At 54.9% G+C, this 12985-nt stretch overlaps 1 protein-coding gene across 2 annotated transcripts in view; it reads left to right on the forward strand.

Annotated features, from left to right (window-relative positions):
* Positions 1–10009, forward strand: part of ABLIM2 (actin binding LIM protein family member 2) — a 190775-nt gene extending 180766 nt beyond the window's left edge. Inside the window, exon 18 of one of the 2 annotated variants that reach the window (XR_008524318.2) lies at positions 8244–8309. Coding sequence is in view for 1 of the 2 variants with exons in the window: in XM_024246401.3 (XP_024102169.2) it covers positions 8244–8357 (114 nt within the window). In the remaining variant the exon portion in view is untranslated. Of the gene's footprint in view, positions 1–8243 lie in introns of both variants that reach the window. The other variant, XM_024246401.3, reaches the window with a different exon arrangement.
* The last annotated feature ends 2976 nt before the right edge of the window (positions 10010–12985 follow it).

The raw sequence follows: 12985 nt of genomic DNA on the forward strand, positions 1-12985 counted from the left end.
TCCTCCCACCTCAGCCTCCTGAGTAGCTGGGACTACAGGCATGTGCCACCACCCCCAGCTAATTTTTTACTTTTTGTAGAGACAGGGTGTTACTATGTTGCCCTGGCTGGTCTCAAATTCCTGGGCTCAAGTGATCCTCCCACCTCAGCCTCCCAAAGTGCTGGGATTTCAGTCATGAGCCACTGCGTCCAGCCTGAAAATAAATTTCTAACCCGTCTTAGGTGCCCCCAACTTCCCAGTACAGACAGGCATAGTGCTCCTTAGATAAGAAAGTGTATCAACCAGGGTTTTCCAGAGAAACAGAACCATTAGGTGGATGGATGGTGGGTGGATGAATGGAGGGATGCATGGACAGATAGATAAATGGATGGATAGATGGATGAGTGGATGCATGGGTGGGTGGGTGGATGGATGGGTGGGTAGATGCATGGGTGGGTGGATGGATGGGTTGGTGGATGGATGGGTGGATGGATAGGTGGGTGGATGGGTGGGTGGGTGGATGGATGAGTGGGTAGATGGATGGGTGGGTGGATGGATAGGTGGATGGATAGATGGATAGGTGGATGGGTGGGTGGATGGGTGGATGGGTGGATGGGTGGATGGGTGGATGGGTGGATGCATGGTTGGGTGGGTGGATACATGGATGGGTGGGTGGATGGATGGATGGAGGAGTGGATGGAATGGATCGGTGGATAGATGGGTGGGTTGGTGGGTAGGTGGATTTGTGGGTGGATTAATGCATGGGTGGACAGATGAATGGATTAATGGATGGATAGATGCATGAGTGGATGGATGGGTGGGTGGGTGGATGGATGAGTGGGTAGATGGGTGGGTGGGTAGGTGGATGGGTGGATGGATTGGTGAATGGGTGGATGGGTGGGTGGATGGATGGATGGATGGATGGATGGAGGAGTGGATGGATTGGTGGATTGGTGGATGGATTGGTGGATGAGTGGATTGGTGGATGGGTGGATGGATTGGTGGATGGGTGGATTGGTGGATGGGTGGATGGGTGGATGAATGCATGGGTGGACAGGTGAATGGATGGATAGATGGATGAGTGGATGGATGGATGGGTAGGTAGGTGGGTGGATGGATGGATAGATAGATAAATAGACAGATAGCCACAGCCGTATACTAAGAAATTTATTTAAAGAACTTGGCCCACACGATTGTTCAGGCTGGCAATTCTGCAATGTGAAGGGCAAGCCAGCAAGCCGGGGACTCAGGCAGGAGTTGATATTCCAGGCTGGGTTTCTTCTCTGGGAAACCTCAGTATTTACTCTTCAGGCTGTCAACAGACTACATGAGGCTCCTGCATTATTGAGGGCGATCTCGTTTTCTTGCAGTCAGCTGACTCTCAATGTGAGCTGCATCTACAGCACACTTTCACAGCAGCATCTAGACTAATGCATGACCAAACAACTGGGCCCCACAGCCCAGCCACGGTGACACGTACAGCTTAGCCATCTCAGAACGCAAGGTGGATGGGTGGAAAGGGAATTCTTGTCTGGCCCGAGGCCCTCCCGGTCCGTGGTTCGTGGATTCGCACTCTGAGACCTTTCTGCTTGCTTGGCAGGGAAGGGCTGAGCAGGAAAACAACGCTGTAGCCACAGGAGTTTTTGTAAATTGCACACTTAATCATAAATGCCATTGCTCTTAGGCTAAAAACCAAACTGCTTAACATGGTCCAGGGCCCTGCAGGGCCTATCCTGTCCTCACCTTTCCCGGCTCAGGTCCAGACACCTCAGCTTTCTTTTGTTTTTTTTCTTTTTTTTGAGACGTAGTCTTGCTCTGTCACCCGGACTGGAGTGCAGTGGCGCAATCTCAGCTTACTGCAAACTCCGCCTCCCGGATTCAAGTGATTCTCCTGCCTCAGCCTCCCAGGTAGCTGGGACTACAGGCATGTACCACCACACCTGGTTAATTTTTGTATTTTTAGTAGAGATGGGGTTTCGCTGTGTTGGCCAGGCTGGTCATGAACTCCTGATCCACCTGCCTCAGTCTTCCAAACTGCTGGGATTACAGGCATAAGCCACTGTGCCCAGCCGACACCTCAGCTTTCTTATGCTTCCTCCAGCAGCCAAGGCTCCTCCTGCCCCAGGGCCTTTGCACATGCACTTTATTCTTCCTGGAATTCATTTCCTACTTGCCATCCCTCACCCTACACACACACACACACACACACACACACACACACACACAGAGAGAACAAGGGGAGCAGCTCATTGCTGGAGTCCTGTGGTTTCTTGAACTGTCCTCTTCCAGGCCCTGAGGCCAAATGCACACCAGGGTTTGCTCAAGCAGTGAGAGCCCAAATTGTTGGAATGTGCCTGAAAAATAAGGGCCCCACAGTGAAAGAATATCTCCTTTGTTTAAACTCATCCAACTGGTCTGATGAGAGGGTGTGTCCTGGTAGACTGGGGGTGACAATAGGAGCCACATGGGTGTGTCTGAGAGATTTTGCACCAGAATCCTGGACCTTAAGGCCTCCCTGGCCGAGACAAGGAAGAGAAACACAAGCAGAACTGTGTGGCTGGGAGAAAGCGTCGGGAGTCAGAAGAGTGGCAGGCAGAGGCCAAATGCAGGGGCCTGGTAGGCCAAGACAGTGGCGGGGGAGCCCCGTGGCGCCACAGCAGAGAGCAGGACAGGCAGTGGAAGCTGGAGGTGTTGAGAGGCAGCACTGCAGAGGGGAGAGCCCAGATTCAGATTCACAATGCAGACCAGATATCTTGTCCCTCAGTGAGGATGGGACAGTGCTGTGAGCAGACAGGCCTGTGCCCACCTTCATGGTGCTGAGAGCCAGAGAAGGTCAGCACTGACTCAGCCTTGAGGGACACAGCATGGCCCCAGGGCCTGCTTGGTGAGCGCAATCCAGGAGGGCCTCCAGGAGGAGGGGACACTTGAGTCAGGACCAGTAGGATGACGAAGAGCTGCTGGTGAATGGGAGAGGGAGCACTGTGTGGTGCTTCCCCTGGGCTTCCATAGCACACCGTGCAGCAGAGGAGTGGAGGGGAGGCATGCAAGGCTGTGGAGGGGCAGGGCCCTGGGGCCACCTGACAGCCACATCATTGCCCCGCTAAGCCGCTGTCCCCTCTCTGCCCCATAGGCTGTGGAAGAGGTCCTGGGGTATGGAGGGAAGGCTTGCCTGGAGGGGCAGTGGCCACCATCATTATGACAGTGATGTCACTGTAGGTCCTGTAGGGACCTCCTGCCGGGAGGGCTGGAGCTTTGTGTCCTGGGCCTGGCTTAAGCGAGACTCACCCCTGTATGCAGGGCCTCCTTGTGCAGGCCAAGGCAGCGTGAGCCGGTGGGATGCAACACGGAGCCTAGGCCTTGGGAGAAAAGTGGCCCCTTGCTGGCCCTAGGGGCCCAGGCTGAGCAGGGCTAGGACCTGAGGCCCACCCGGTCAGCCAGCCCTGTGCTGGTACAGGGGAGGTGGCTGTGACTGGTGGGCTGTGTGGAGGAAGGAGGTATCAGAGAGGCCCCTCCCAGGGGTATCTCTGAGCTTGGTGGGGTCTGGGGAGCTGGGACTACCCTGAGGGGACTTAGGGCTGGAGGTTGGTTGCGGGGGTAGGCCAGGGCAACCTGTCCCTGATGGAGTGGAGGTGGCACAGGTCCCTGAGGCTTCACCGCAAACTTGAGATGGCCCTGGAGGTCCAGGTGGGAGGCAGGAAGTAAGGGTGGAGGAAAGGTCAAGCCACCTAGCCTGGCTCCCAGGTCTGGCTCTGCCGCTTCTTGGCTATGTGACCTTGGGCAAGTCACACAACCTCTCTGAGCCTGGGCTTCCTGAGGCAGTCCCCCTGCCATGCTGCAAAAACGCCTCCCTGTAGGATGCTCCCTGGGGAAACCAGTGCACCTCAGCAGTGAGGCCCACCTACCCTCGGCAAAGACACCCACCCCAGGCTTCCTTCCTTCCAGCTGTGCTTGTCCTTCGCAGGCCCTGGGGGTGAGGTGCACTCCTGTGGGGCCTTCAGGAACCTGAGACAAGAGGATCTGGCTTGAGACCAGAAAGCTGGCCCCAGTCTCTGGGGTCAGCTGGGCCTCACTCACTCTGCCCGCCCTGGCAGACCCATGGAGAAAGCCTGCCTGCCTCTGGCCCTGAGTGAGATTGAATGCCAGTTCTGCAGCTGGCCACAGAGTAAGGACCTTTGAGCCCCTCTCACCTAGGAGGCAGTGGAGAGTCAGCCAGGTGAGCTGTGACACTCAGAATCCCACAGCTGGAGCCCAGAGTTATGAACAGACCCCCTGCTGGGGACAGCCCCTCATGTGACCCTCACCCAGCCTTCCGGATACCCAGGCAACCAAGTTCTCTCACGCTGCAGACAGAAAACAGGACTGGAGCCTGCAGGGAGGTGGTCCCTGCCAGCCCCCTAGACCCCTGGCCCCAAGTCCTGGGCTGTGTAGGCCACATATGAGTGGCCCGGCCCAGCCCACGTGCTCGGGACACCCCCGGCCCCTCCCTGTTGCTATGGTCTGCCCAACCAGGCTGCTCCCCAGGGCCCCTAGTGATGCAGCATCCCAGTCCCAGTGCCACACTCCCAGAGAAGGTAACCATTCACAGCAACTTCAGAAGCCACCCAGATCCTCCCTCCACCGCCCCCCCGCCCCACAGTCATCCCCAAGGGTACCTCTGCTTCCCACACCCACCTCTCAACACTCTGCCAGCCTTCCCGCTTGCCTGCCAGCTCCAAGTCTTCCTCGAATCGCCCTCCCCAGAGGCTCCCACAGCCCGGAGCCTATGGTGTCATCCTCATGCCTGCCCTCCTCTCCTTCCCCAGCATTTGGGGCACACCTGCCCACCGTCCGCTCCCTCTCCACTCCTCCCTCCTCCAGCAAAGACCTGACACCAGCTAAACCCAAGAGACCACTCACTCACCAGTCCTCCTCCCTTTAAATATGGGATTGCAGATGGCAGGGAGCACTGCCCAGCCATCCTGCCACACCACCCCCTTGACACCTTCCCTCTGCCCACCAGCACCTTTGTGCCCCTCCCTTAGTCTCCCCCAGCAGGAAGCAGGAATGTGGACACAGGGAGGCCTGCCCCAGGCACCAGCTCTGAACTCTCCTCGTCCTTCTGGTGTCAGCCTCCCGTCCTTTACATATTTACTTACATGTCAGTTCACCACCCCAGCCTACCCCTGCCAGGGGCCTTGTGTCTCTGGCTTTCCGTGTCTGGAACAAGGTCTGGTATCACCCGGTCTTGGATAAAGCTAGAAATGATTTTCCTTTTTCGTTCCTTTGATCTCATCCATCTTGATTGTTCCACCGTAATTCAGAAGATGGTGATTTGGTACCTGTAAGTGCAGGGCTGCTATCTTAAATGACCCACTGAGTGTCAAATGTCTGAAGAGGCGCGGTCTGAAATGACAATTCTAAGTTTCTGTGGACTGGCTGATGGATTTCTCAGCACCAAGAAACCCTGATCTCAGCACCATGCAAGCGGTTCATTTCTGGCAAGCACCAGGATTCTTTTCCTCTTTGCAAACTCGAGATAGCAGCAGGCGGCCGAGGGCCTCTTCCTGGCAGACCTGCTGGATAGGCTGTGTTTGTGTGTGTGTATGTGTGAGAAAGAGAGAGAGAGAAAAAGAGAGACTGACTCTGAGCCCAGATTCAACTAAAACATGGCATTCTGGGGGATTTCCTGAGTCCTTCCTCCAGATCACACCAACTGCTGGGGCTCCAAAATCCAGGGCATACCACACAGATTTGGTGATTCTTGTGAAATGTGTGAATGGCAATGGTTTACACTTTTCATAGTTGACCACATGTCTCCACTTCCATTTTCTCTTTTGCTAATCACAGTGATTCTAATATAGCACTTGAGTTTTTTGTTTGTTTGTTTTTTGAGACAGGGTCTCACTCTGTCACCCAGGTTTGAAGTGCAGTGGTGTGATCACAGCTCACTGCAGCCTCAACCCCCTGGGCTCAAGAGATCCTCCCACCTCAGCCTCCTCAGTAACTGGGACTACAGGTACTTGCCAGCACACCCGGGTAATTTTTGTAATTTTTGTAGAGATGGGGTCTCACTATGTTGCCCAGGCTGATTTCAAACTCCTGAGCTCAAGTGATCTGCCTGCCTTGGCCTCCCAAAGTGCTGGGATTACAGGTGTGAGCCACCACACCCATCCAAATTAACCATTTTAACTATTTTATTTTATTTATTTTTTTGAGATGGAGTCTTACTCTGTTACTCAGGCTGGAGTGCAGTGGTGTGATCTCAGCTCACTGCAACATCCACCTTCTGGGTTCAAGTAATTCTCCTGCCTCAGCCTCTCGAGTAGCTGGGATTACAGGCATGCGCCACCACACCCAGCTAATTTTTGTATTTTTAGTAGAGATGGGGTTTGCCATGGCTGGTCTTGAACTCCGACCTAAGGTGATCCACCCGCCTCGGCCTCCCAAAGTGCTGGGATTACAGGCATGAGCTGCCACCCTGGCCCATTTTAACCATTTTAATGTGTACCATTCAGTACAGTTCAGTGCATTCACAACATTGTGCGACCAACCCCACTCTCCAGCTCCGGAACATTCCAACTCCGGAACATTCCAGCTCCAGAACATTTTCTTCACCACAAGAGGAAACCCCATACCCGTTAAACAGTCCCTCCCCATTCCTCTCTCCCCCAGTCCCTGACAACCATGAATCCATGCTCTGTCTCTATGGACTTGCCTGTTCTGGACATTTCAGAGAAGTGGAATCATACACTATGTGGTCTTTGGTGTCTGGCTTCCTTCACGGAGCCGGTGTGTTTGGGGCTCGTCCACGCTGTGGCATGTGTCGGAACTTCCCGACCTTTTAAGGCTGAAGGCTATTCCGTCACACGGACATGTCACATTCTGTGTATCTATTTGTCCATTGATGGACACCTGGCTTGTTTCCACATTGCAGTGATTTTGAGTAATGCTGCTAGGAAAGTGGGTGACCATCATCTCTCTGAGTCCCTGTTTTCCATTCCTCCGCGTGTCTGTCCAAGAGTGGATGGCTGGGGCATATGATAACTGTGTGGAGCGTGTCGCAGAACTACAGAAAACTGCTCCCCACACAGCTGCACTGAAGCCACACTTTTCAGAGGGCAGCAGACGGGGATTCAGGGCAGAGCCTGGCCTCTTCCTGCCACTGGCCTTATCCAGCCTCCTTCCAGTTCCTCCTCTCAGCCCCGCCCAGGCGAGGCAAGGGGAGCAAAGGGAAACATCCCCATGGATGGAAAGTCCCAGGCTCCCTGGAAAGGCTCCTTAGGGGAGGGGAAGCCTGAGCCAGCTCTGAGGGCTGCGGGGTTTCTCAGAGCCTGCTGAGGAAGATAGGCAGGAGAGTGGGGGTTGCAGGCCCTGCAAGGCAGAGCTAGAAGGCAGGTGGCTGCTTGGCAGGGAGCTCCACAGAGCTAGAAGGCAGGTGGCTGCTTGGCAAGGAGTTCCACTGAGCTTGCGGTGGCTGAGGTCATACTAACACGTGCAGCCAGCACCCACGGGTGCAGTCCACAGGCAGTGCTGACCTATGTCCATACATACCTTCCTCCCCACAGCTCCAGGGTGTGGGCTCTAGGGGACCCCATTACACACAGATGAGCAGACTGAGGCTCCAGGGGCTAACTCACTCCTATGGCATCCCAGAAGCGCTGGCATCCACGCCCTGACCACCAAGCTGTGTGCCTGTCCACGGTGACCCCAGACAAGAAGCCGGGCTCTGAGAGGCACAACAGCTCTCCCACGCTCACACACTAGGGGCTTCCGGTGGAGGGAGGATTTGCACCCGGGCCTGGGCCATGCCTGGCGTTCTTGCTCACCCTCCTGGGCTATGAAATCCCAGGGGTAAACCTTCCACCTCCTGCTCTCGGATGACAGCTGTGACCACTCACTGAAGTAACAAATATGACCACTGAAGGAAATCTATAAAAGCTCAGATGTTCATGGGCAGGTGGGGGTCCTGCTCTGGGACATGTTAATGAACTTGGTCCACAGCAGCAGATGCCTTTGTAGGAGTCAAGAGTGGAAGATTCTGGCTCCAGCTCCACCACTGGGTGCTGTGTGTCCCCTGTGTGTCCCTGGCAGGGTCGCTGTCCTCTGAGCTCAGTTCTTTCACTGCAGAGAGGGTGCCAGGAACCGCCAGTAGGCCGAGCACGCTGAGGGCCACCCTGTCCTCAGTGCAATCCTGCCCCTGGATTGCTTGTCGGCAGCAAACTGCCCAATGGTGTCCCTTGCTGCGTGGCTAACTGGTCCCTTCTGTTTTGCCTTTTTGTTTGAAGAGACACTTGTCGCCCGAGGAGTTCCAGGAAGTGTTTGGGATGAGCATTGAGGAGTTTGACCGCCTGGCCCTCTGGAAGAGGAATGACCTTAAGAAGAAAGCCCTGTTGTTCTGACGGCCGCCAGCCTGCCCCACCGGTGTGTGCCGGATGCCAAGGCGAGGGGCCCCTGGCGAAAACCACGCACACCCCTCCCACACACCTTGCTCTGGCTTCTCTGTGTCGATGGGGTGGGCGGGAGGGGGTCCCCCAGCAGGTGCGGCCCCTGTGCCTGCCAGCGACGCTCCTGCCCGTAGTTTAGGGCCGAGACGGCTAGCTTCACACCACCCTTCCCCGCTGTGGCTTGGTGTCAGGGAGAGGCTGCAGAGTGGCTGTGTCAGGCATCAGACAGAGCACACAGGTGGCTGCAACCCAGCCCACCTTCCCAGTGTTCTTGAGGTGCCCTGGCCCCGGTGCTAGGCACGTGGGGGACAGAGGTGGCCGGGATGTGAGCTGTGAGGCTTGTTGATGACAGGTGCTGACACCATCATCGGGGGTGGGCACACGGCCCTTCGGAGCCTGGGCAGCCTGGCCTCACAGGCAGACTCGCGGATGGGGCAGCAAGCGTCTGGGACAGTGCCAAGAGTGGGGTGTGTGATTTTTGCAGGCGTTTGTGATGGGTCTCTTTAGGGACAAATGTCAACAAAGGACAAGACAGGGCACCTTCCACCAGCGCCCCCCCATGCGCTGCGTTCCTCTTCCAGATCGCCCCCTAGATGCCTACACGATATCTTTAAAGTAACACAGAAGTTTTTATTTTATTAAAAAGTATAGCCTACTGAAACGCGAGATGACATATATAGAGTTTAATTTTACGGTCCCTCCGCAGGGGAGCGGCCTCCAGCCTTATTCTCCACCGCTCGGATCTGTGTGGTTTCAGTCTGTTCTTGGTGTGGTCCTCATACGTAGTGCTCCCTGTCTGGTTTCTTTTCTCTTTCGTTTTTCTTTTTCTCGTCACACAGGTAACCTTAAAGACAGACCCCTCTAAATAACGCTTTGTAAATACATGTGAAGTATAGCCACCACTGTTTTCCTTGCTGTTATTTTTCCAAGTCTTGGAGAGAAAACATCATCCTCTGATGGCCAAAGCCCTGGAATCAAGGGTTTCCACGTACCCTGCCTAATACCCGACGTAGCTCTTGATGCACCATCCTTGTGCTGTGACTGGCGGTGTCTCAGCCTGAAACATAAACCCCACACGCCCCAGGAGCGATATGCTCCCTGAAACAGACAACCACACGCTGTTAGGGAGAGAAGGATGGAGATAGGATGGAGATATGGCTCTTCTCATCTTCGAAGCCAGCAGGGCATCCCGGAGCAGGAGGCTAGCCGGGCTCCCCAAGCGAAGGCGTTGGTATCTGTCATTAGGCATGTGTTAGGTTGCAGCGCCGGCCGTCACAGGATGCTGATAAGTGCGCTGAGAGGTGGCTGAAACACCAAAGTCTGTTTCCCCGTCTGCAGTGGGTGTTGCCTCTTTGTGTGTGTCCCGAGGTTCCTGCCTGTGAGTCGGCCTTACTCTGCTTCCTTAGCGCCCATGACACGCCAAGTCCTGTTTCGCACTCGGCTTCTCACCCGCCTGGCTCGGCTAGGGAGAGGGAGTTTTTAGCACCTAATATGCTTCCTGCCATTGCGCAATCTGAGCCTGAGCAACTGGAAACCCCCATTTCTCATTAGTGCAATGTCATATCTGATCCCAGGAAGCCTGGAAAATAAAAGACGATGCATTATAACTTGCGGAAGTACAAGACCACTTGTTATGAACTTGTGTGACTTTAAAGGCAAGGCCCCTTCTGCAAGCAGTGCTTGTGGAGGGCACCCGTTCCAGGCTCAACGCTGGGTGTGCACATGGGGCAGGCGAGGCCTTGGGGAGGGGTCAAGTGTCTGCATTAGGGCCCCCGTAGGACATTCCCCAGAGGCAGCTTGCACAGACAAATTCCTGGGCCCTCACCAGGGCCAGGCCCTCTGCTGATGGCAGTGATGAGGGAAACCTGATATGCACCTGCCCCGGAGGCTGGGGAGACAAAGGCAGCCAGGCTGATCGCTGCTCTGTGGAGCTGGCCCCAGGGAGGTCCCAAATACACCCCTAGGTCAGGGGAGGCTTTCTAGACAAGATGCTGCCCCAACTAAGTCTTGGTAAATGGGAGGTAAGGGAATAAATACCTCCCCAATAAAGGAAGGGCATCCCGGGCAGCTGAAACAGCAGTAGCGGAGGCGCTGAGGCTGGAAACAGCCTCCCAGGTTCTGGAAAATTCGGTGGCTGGTTATGGCTGAGCACAGGGCCAAGGAAAAGGCTAGAAGGAAAGAGACTGCAGGCAGGGCTCCCGCACGGGATTGAACAGTGCCCTGTGGGGATTAAACATCTCATCATCTCTAATCTTATTCCAATGACATTCATGATTCTTTTGAACTTTGGGTCTTCCCCAAAAAAGCTTGTCCATACACACACTACCCATCACCGTCTACCCGGTTACACACTCAGAAATCAGTATTCTCCTTGGTTTCTTCCCCCGACCCCAAGGACAACTGTCAGCAAGCCCTGGTAAGTGCCACCTCCCAAGCATCGACCTACAGCTCTCCACCTGCACAGACACCACCGTGGAATTATCCAGTGGGACATGCTGAGAACAGGAGGTGGTACTCTGACCTATGACCCTGGACACAGGTGTAAGCCTGGTCTGGCCCGGGCAGCCAGAACATGCAGGCACCCTGGCCACACTCAGGCCCCTCCCCTACTACAGCACAGCCTTCCTCTGCCGTCTGCTCCCACACTTGCCCCTGGGCAAATTATGTCCACCCAACGCCAGAGTGATGCTTTGAAAACATCAGTCAGATCACACTAAGCTCCCAGTGGCCTTATTCCGTGGCCTCAAGAGCCAGGCCTTATGTGATCCCCACTTGCCATTCCCGTCCCCCCCAGCCCCTGTGTTTGTCTCCATGGTCACAGCCCCGAACTGTGGCTCTCTCTGAGTTCTGCAGACACCAAGCCTTCCGGCTTTCACCCACGATCTCCCTCCTGGGGGAGCTCTGCTTCTTCTCAACACAGGGTCCCTCCCTTCCTTCTCAGTTCAACTCAGAAGCTCCCCGTCAGACAGGGCCCTCTGCTGACTTTCCAAATTGCCACCCATCCCCATGCTCCTCATGGTACCTCCTCATGCCCTCTGTGTATCAGTAGTTTCTTCTATTTTATTTTATTTTATTTATGTATTTATTTGAGAGAGTCTTGCTCTGTCACCCAGGCTTGAGTGCAATGACGCAATCTCCACTCACTGCAACCTCCACCTCCCAGGTTTAAATGATTCTCCTGCCTCAGCCTCCCGAGTAGCTGGGATTACAAGCGTGCACCACCACACCCGGTTAATTTTTTGTATTTTCGGAGAGACAGGGGTTTCACCATGTTGGCCAGGAATGGTCTGGAACTCCTGACCTCAGGTGATCCTCCTTCCTCAGCCTCCCAAAGTGCTGGGATTACAGACATGAGCTACTGTGCCTGGCCCACAGTTTCTTCTTTCTCACTTTATTGACCATTTCCCTCCATCAAACCATAAGCCCGAGAGGGCTGATGATTTTGTAACCGCGCTCTATGAACTGGGAATGTCTTTGGAGTATTTCTTAGCAAGGCTGGAGCCCATCTGGTTTGTGTGCTTTCCCCAAAGAGTCTTATGGCGTTCGTGCTTCTAGAACGGCGCTGTCCTATTGCACTGCCTGCGATGACAAGGACATTCTACATCCACGCTGCCCAACACGGCAGCCACCAGTGCTTGAAATGCAGCCGATGCGAGCGGAATGGAGATTTCAGTGTAACTTATTTAGAGTTAAGGAGCCACGTGTGGCTACTGGCTGCATACTAGACAGTGCAGCACCCTAAGGATTAGAAACCACTGCTGCCCTAAGCTGAGACATGCATGTCCACAGGCCCTGGGATCTGTCACTCTTGTCTGGCAATGAGTGTTCATTGGTGCCTGGTCTATAGGGTCAATTGAGAACGCACTTGCTGAGCATGCATCTGTGCCTGGCACTGCCCTGGGTGCAGGGGTGTGCTTGGCACAGTTCTTGCCCTCCAGACTCATGACGTCTGCCATCTGAACCTCACAGCCCCAGGTTCTAAGCCAGTTTGGCTCAGTCTTCCATGCCAGTCTTCGTGTCTGATAGTGACAGCAACCTTCCCAAATCAGCACCAACCTGGGCCTGTGTGAGGAACTCCCGGGAGAGATGGCAGGGAGACATCCGTGCCTGCAGGGCTTCCATCCTCAGCCCTTCTCCCCAGGGCAGCTGTGCATTCCAAGCTACTTAAATCTGAACCAAAAGCTTCAGAATTCACTGCAGCCAGGCAAGAGAACGTGACAAATCTCACACAGGTCTTAGTGTTTGGTTCAAAAGTGACACATGTCATCCCTAGTGGTTGGAACTAGTCACATGACCCTGCCCAGCTGCAAAAGGGTCTAGGGAGCACAGGCATTCGTCTGTCTGAGAAGAGGGAGGATGAAAACCGGGAGCAAGCCTTACCAACTACAGCCAAGGCTACACGGGTGTCTTCTCTTCCCCAAGTCTAAGCCCCAGTGCCTTCGGTGGCTCTTGGTGTGAACTCACTTGGAGCCCTCCCCTGCCCTGGCCACCATCCTCTGTGGGTGAGCCATTCACTCATTCATCCACGCAGACCTGCACGCTGGCTCCAGCCTGGCCCCCATACCCCGCGAGTCTCTGCCATG

The sequence above is a fragment of the Pongo abelii genome, chromosome 3 (assembly GCF_028885655.2).
Source record: "Pongo abelii isolate AG06213 chromosome 3, NHGRI_mPonAbe1-v2.0_pri, whole genome shotgun sequence".
NCBI classification, from domain to species: domain Eukaryota; kingdom Metazoa; phylum Chordata; class Mammalia; order Primates; family Hominidae; genus Pongo; species Pongo abelii.